This window comes from Xyrauchen texanus, chromosome 6 (assembly GCF_025860055.1).
Source record: "Xyrauchen texanus isolate HMW12.3.18 chromosome 6, RBS_HiC_50CHRs, whole genome shotgun sequence".
Classification (NCBI taxonomy): Eukaryota; Metazoa; Chordata; class Actinopteri; order Cypriniformes; family Catostomidae; genus Xyrauchen; species Xyrauchen texanus.
In genome coordinates, this window is record NC_068281.1 from 33,707,159 (window position 1) to 33,713,158 (window position 6,000).

General features: G+C 40.6%; 1 protein-coding gene across 1 annotated transcript in view; it reads right to left on the reverse strand.

Annotated features, from left to right (window-relative positions):
* The window catches only part of LOC127645266 (PEX5-related protein-like), a 64,666-nt gene extending 61,623 nt beyond the window's left edge, over positions 1-3,043 (reverse strand). Inside the window, exon 1 of the mRNA XM_052128828.1 lies at positions 2,775-3,043. Within this exon, the coding sequence (XP_051984788.1) occupies positions 2,775-2,795 (21 nt within the window). The 5' untranslated portion in view covers positions 2,796-3,043. The remainder of the gene's footprint in view (positions 1-2,774) is intronic.
* Positions 3,044-6,000: the final 2,957 nt, after the last annotated feature.

Here is a 6,000-nt window from a genome sequence, read left to right on the forward strand (position 1 = left end):
TGATTTCAAGAGACATTATTTTCCATCATATTCTGTTTGGCTCCCATTCATTTTTAAATCCATCTACTGGGCAAAATCATCAAAGTATGAGTGCTTTTCGAATGAATGAAAAAAAAATTGTTCTTTCATTAACTGCTGTATTGTATGCCTCCTTTTATGAGTGCATCTGCAGGTTTTTAAAGGAATTAATTACTGCCCGCTTCTGAGATACTTTAGCTCATATGGAGACAGTAAATGAAGAAGACAATTTAACAAAACACTGCAAATAGATAATATATGCAGCATGCGCTTGCATCACGCAAGGAGTTAGTTTCAAATTAACCTTTGCACTGACTCTGATTTGTGCAGCTCAGCATTAAAATGTTTGAGAATTAATTACTGTTATTGAGCTAATAATCAAATTAAGCACTTTACTGTGCTTGAAAAAAACAGCTACAAAGTCTAACTGAGAAACATAAATATCTCAGTATGAAAGTGAATCTGAATTTCTATCCACCTCAAAATCTTGATAAATTGTTAGAAACACAGTTTACTACAAATAAAGAGCATGGTTTTTGGAGAGACTGACTCAAACACCTGAGTCTGCTGACATAAATGGGACAAAGGCAGTATTCCAAGTGCAAAATTCCCAGCATAATGATTTAGTGGGGGTGAATTTTCGCTAACAAGTGCACATCAAAGGGCTTTCTCACGCTTCTCTTTGTTAGTCTCAAACAGTCCCACACATGGCTGAACTAATGGTCCCTCCAGAAAGCTTTAATTAGCACTGCATGCATGGGCATTGCTGCCATAAAAGGCCTTTTTCACCTAACAATATATCAGGTGGGCATAAGAGCAAGTGAGCATCAATCCCTTTCTCATCTGAGAATTAAAAGCAATTCGCCCATCACCAATGAGAGCCAATCCAGTAGTCGGATGATTCAAATGCACTGAAAATCAACCAAGCATCGATCCGGTTTACGAGCAGATTCAAAACATGCAGTGCACTGAGTGGCAGTGCTTAGTGGGGAGCTTCTGTAACATCCATAAAACAGCACCATGCAAGCCTTTCCACACAACTTCAACTTAAAAACATGATTTACAACATCCCTCAGTACCTCCATCTGTGCATCAAGAACATCAGACTGGAACTGAAGGGAAAATTTGTAAAGAGTGATTTGCTTACTAGCAAACATGAGGACAGTACATTGCTTTTTAATCACAAATGTAAAGCCATTTTATTTTGTGCAATCATGAGAAATGTGACACAGACATGTGGACTAAAATCTTACTATTCATATTTACAGCTTGGTGAGACTGAAGACTAGAGGTTGACCAATAGTGGACTTTGCTGATACCGATAACTATGGTGGTGGAAAAGGCAGATAAGCAATTCATCGGCAGACATTTTTTTTTATTCTTAGTCTTTTCATATTGTGCTGTTTTTGTATTTTTATTTATTCATTTATCAACCAACATCCCAATAATAACCACAAATTTGGTGCATAATGTGGGACTTTTAACTATAAACAAGCCCAAAACACAACAGGGACTCTTATTTTGCAATGACGGAGACTTGGCTCCATAACAATGCTCTAAATTTGTATTCATATTCAGGGTTCAATACAAATTAAGTTCAATGGACAGCATTTGCAGCATAACGCTTATTATCATAAAATTGAATTGCATTCTACTTATATTGTAGAATCAAGCCATTCAAACTGTAGAATCCTCCAGCGCTGACCACAGAGCAATTCTTTATATAATTTTTTTAAAACAGATCAGCATTTTTGTCACTAACCGTTAGTTCCTAAAAGAAACTATCGGCACCGATTAATCGTCAAAACAGATATATATTGGTCAACCTCTACAGAAGACACATTTATATTGAGGACTTGGAAGCAAACCATTCTTGATGGTAGTTCCCTGAATGCAAGCACAGCAGCATCAGTCATGTGAACGGCAGCAGGCAACATCTAAGTTCATCTGAATCTATGAAGGTCACATCCTTCCAAGTGCAAAAGATCTATGTTGAGCCTGCAGTCATGTACAGTAGGGGTCATGGCACACATGCTCATTTGTTTTTTACCATATTCAAATATTAGATCTTATTATTATTTTTCTTAAATAGATTGTGTGGTCATTAAAACATGAAGGTAAATAATTGCATTTTAAATTAGTTTCTACAAGTTCTACAAAATACTGAGTTGGCACAGGACCTTTTCAATTACAATTAAAAAAAAAATGGTATGCACGTTCTTAGGCTTAAACACATACAGTAGTACAATTTCACATCTGCTATTTATTGCAGAAAGCAAGACATATGTGATTTATACACATTTGTATGTTTGTGTCAAGAAACATGATGGTAAAACACTAACTATTCCCTATGATATTTTCTATCAAATTCAATTATAGACAATGACAAGTCTCATAACTCAAAAACAAACAGAGTTTTCGAGGCCACTCAGAAGTCACGCATATAATCTAGAAATACAACTAGAATAGGGTGTTCGCTTCAGACAGTTACACCCTTAAATGGGACAAATAACAACGCCTTGCAACATGATATTTGCTTATAAGTTCACCTCCTCCTGTTACAGTTCTTGCTTGTGTCATAAAATATTTGTTCACTATGCACACACGTTAAAAAACACGGCTTAGAGAGTGGGATTTTCCAGGTGAGAACAGTAAAAACTCCCACAAATGCTGATTTAGTTTTCACATGCGCACGTGCCGATGGAGATGCTTCACGCGCCGATGCACAATAATACAGAAGAAGCAAGCGAGCTTACCTGTGAATGTCCCTGGTACATCTTCAGTGTAAGTGATGAAAACACCCTCCGTCTGTTGGTAAATTAATGAGGAGGCGAAAAAGGAGCGGAGCTATCCCTGAGTATCGGGTACTGAAATGTTTTCATGCTGCAGCTGCGTGCGCGTGAGGATTCCTCAAACAGGACCTTTCACGAGACCGCGCATCCGAGTTTCTTACGTTCGAAGCATTTCATGAGGTAGAGCGATAACTGCGTGATGTGTAAAAATAACTGTGTGGTCTATCGCTCTTTTTTCCTCGGGTTATTCCACTTCGTGGAAATGTTCCTGTCCCAGCCCACTTCAGCGCGGAAACGCCTCATTGAGCAGAATGCCACCTCCCATGAATAACATCAACGCTCAAAATGTGCTGCTGCTGCTGCTGCTGCTGCTGCTGCTGCTGCTGCTGCTGCATTCAACTACTGTACATGGTCTAGACTCTAGAGACTCTAGATTTATTCATGTACTTTATGCTGCTGAGTGGACATTTTCTGTTTTAAAATTGGGAACACTTCACATTACAGTGTCCATGTCACATATAGGTGCTTTGAAGTTGCATACAATTATAATTGAAATAGTAATAATACCAACAAAGCATATTCACAAGCAGATTTATAGAGTAAATATAGGGTGAATTAGGGTAATCTGGGATGTTGGATAATGTGGGACCCATAAACTCTGTTGTGTGTATTTTTTGCTTAATCACAACTAAGTCTGTATATAAGGGAATGTTCAGCCAAAAATGATTGGAAGAACACCCTCATGTTTTTCCAAACAAACCCGTATAATTTTCTTTCTTCTATGGAATGCAAAAGGAGAAGTTAGGCAGAATGTTAGCCCCAGTCACCATTCACTTTCATTGGATATTTTTTTACACAATTAAAGTGAATGGAGACTGAGGCTAGTATTCTCTCGAAAATCCTGTCATATGGGTTTGATAACAGAATTTGCGGAATAATTTCCTCGGCGACCAAGCTGAAATCCTTATACAGGGTGCAGTGTTTGAGCCCCGTCCTTTGGTGTGCACTTGGGCTTTATAAGCAATCACCATAACTTGTCTAACAATGGTACACTTCAGCGAGATACCTACCCGCTTCCCACAGTGCTCCAGCAGGAGTTAACTGTATCCTTATAGAATATGTATATACTGTATATACTGTGTATATACAGTATATACACCGAACATCCACAACATTAAAACCACCTGCCTATTATTGTGTAGGTCCCCCTTTTGCCACCAAAGCAGCGCAAATCCACATGATTGTTGGTGATAGATGGTCTGGATTGAGGGACCACATGAGGAGGTATGGAGGGGCCGTGATGTGGAGATGATTGAATCCAAGGGGGCTGCTCATAAACAGTCACACCCTCTTACCCAGCCCACTCCCACTCTGCGTCCGGTCAGCAGCCAACAAAAACTCCCACTCTCACTGCCCAAGTTACATCAAAAGCCACCACAGAGCCAGCAGTAAAGCCACATAAACCATGGCCAAAGTGAAGGCACCCGCTATCCCGGCACGAATCATGCACCGAGTGATAACTCAGAAACAGATCTTAATGCACATCTGCCCACAGGAATGGTCTCCTTCCTTTTGGTCTGCCTCTGGCTCCCCGCATGTTCACAAAATGCATTGATACAGCACTCGCTCCGTTGAAAATTAACATTATGCATGTGTTACATTTACATTTACATTTATGCATTTGGCAGACGCTTTTATCCAAAGCGACTTACAGAGCCCTTATTACAGGGACAATCCCCCCGGAGCAACCTGGAGTTAAGTGCCTTGCTCAAGGACACAATGGTGGTGGCTGTGGGGATCAAACCAGCGACCTTCTGATTACCAGTTTACCAGTTATGTGCATTAGACCACTACACCACCACCACTCCAGGTACATTGAATAACCTCGACGAATGGCTGTTACCAGCCCAATCAGAGGCCCTGCTGAGCGAACACAGAGGCTTATTGCTTTTCCATCTGAAAAGCTAGGTCTGAATGTTACCTGGGCGAAAAGTACACTTTCCCCCAGCCAACAAATCTCCTTTTTTGGAGTTCAGTTCAACTCCGTGAACATGTGTGCGCACCTCACGAGCGAGCACATTCAGGCCATTCTTCGGTGTCTGTCTCAAGTTCAATCTGTGGAAAACATGTCCACTGAAGTCTTTTCAGAAAATACTGGGTTTTAAGGCGGCAGCATCAGCCATCATAATGTTGGGTCTGTTACATATGATACCTCTCCGGTATTGGCTCAAACGACATGTACCATAACACGCCTGGTGCCACGGGCGCATGCGCATTTAGATAACTCGCCACTGTCTGGCTGCTTTAGCGCTTTGGACAGCTCAAGCCTTCTATCAGCAAGGTGTACATTCCTTCAAAAGCGATTAGACGCTGATTTTACCTCATTAATGCTTAAGATTTATGTAGTGACTATTTCAGTGTTTCATGCCCAAGAGGCATACTATAGGTAAACACAATCTTATCATAAATCACCTTAGAGGAGCACCACCCCCCCCTCCACTGAGCTATGATGCCGACTTGGGACCTAAATCTAGGTACACACATAGTGCGGCGGGATGGAATTCTGTTAACACTGTCCAGTGAACTGAATCGAACAGGACCGTCTCCGGTTACACATGTAACCTTGGTTCCCTGAGATGTAGGGAACAAGACATTGTGAAAGCTGGCTGCACTACTACTTCAGAGATTTGAGGAAAGAGTAATGCCCTATGTCCCTCGGTCAGAAAAATCTGAAGTAATGGTGATTGAGCGTCCGCTTATATAGGCCTAAAGGGGCAGGGCTCAAACACCATTGCCAATCAGAACATTGGCATTATTGTACAAGAGTTTCAACTAGGTCATTGAGGAATGTATTCCCCATAGCAGTGTTTCCCAAACTGAGCTACGCGTACCCATAGGGGTACGTGAGGTTTCAATGGGTGTACGTGAAGAGATTTACCGTTCTTTTAATTTCATCACTGTCTAAAATAACATTCAAACCCAGTTCATGTATTTCTCACTGGTAAAAAAAATATTTTGTGTGCCCCCTAGTGTAGAAACGTCATAAAGGTCAGAAAATATGTATCTTTTGCTGTAAAAAAAAATGCGTTTACTCATGCGTCATGTGTCACACAAGTATAATTTTTCACCAGCCCAGCTCACTGCAAGTGAATGTAAATAAAATTAATACTTCACTGTTTTATCAGACTCG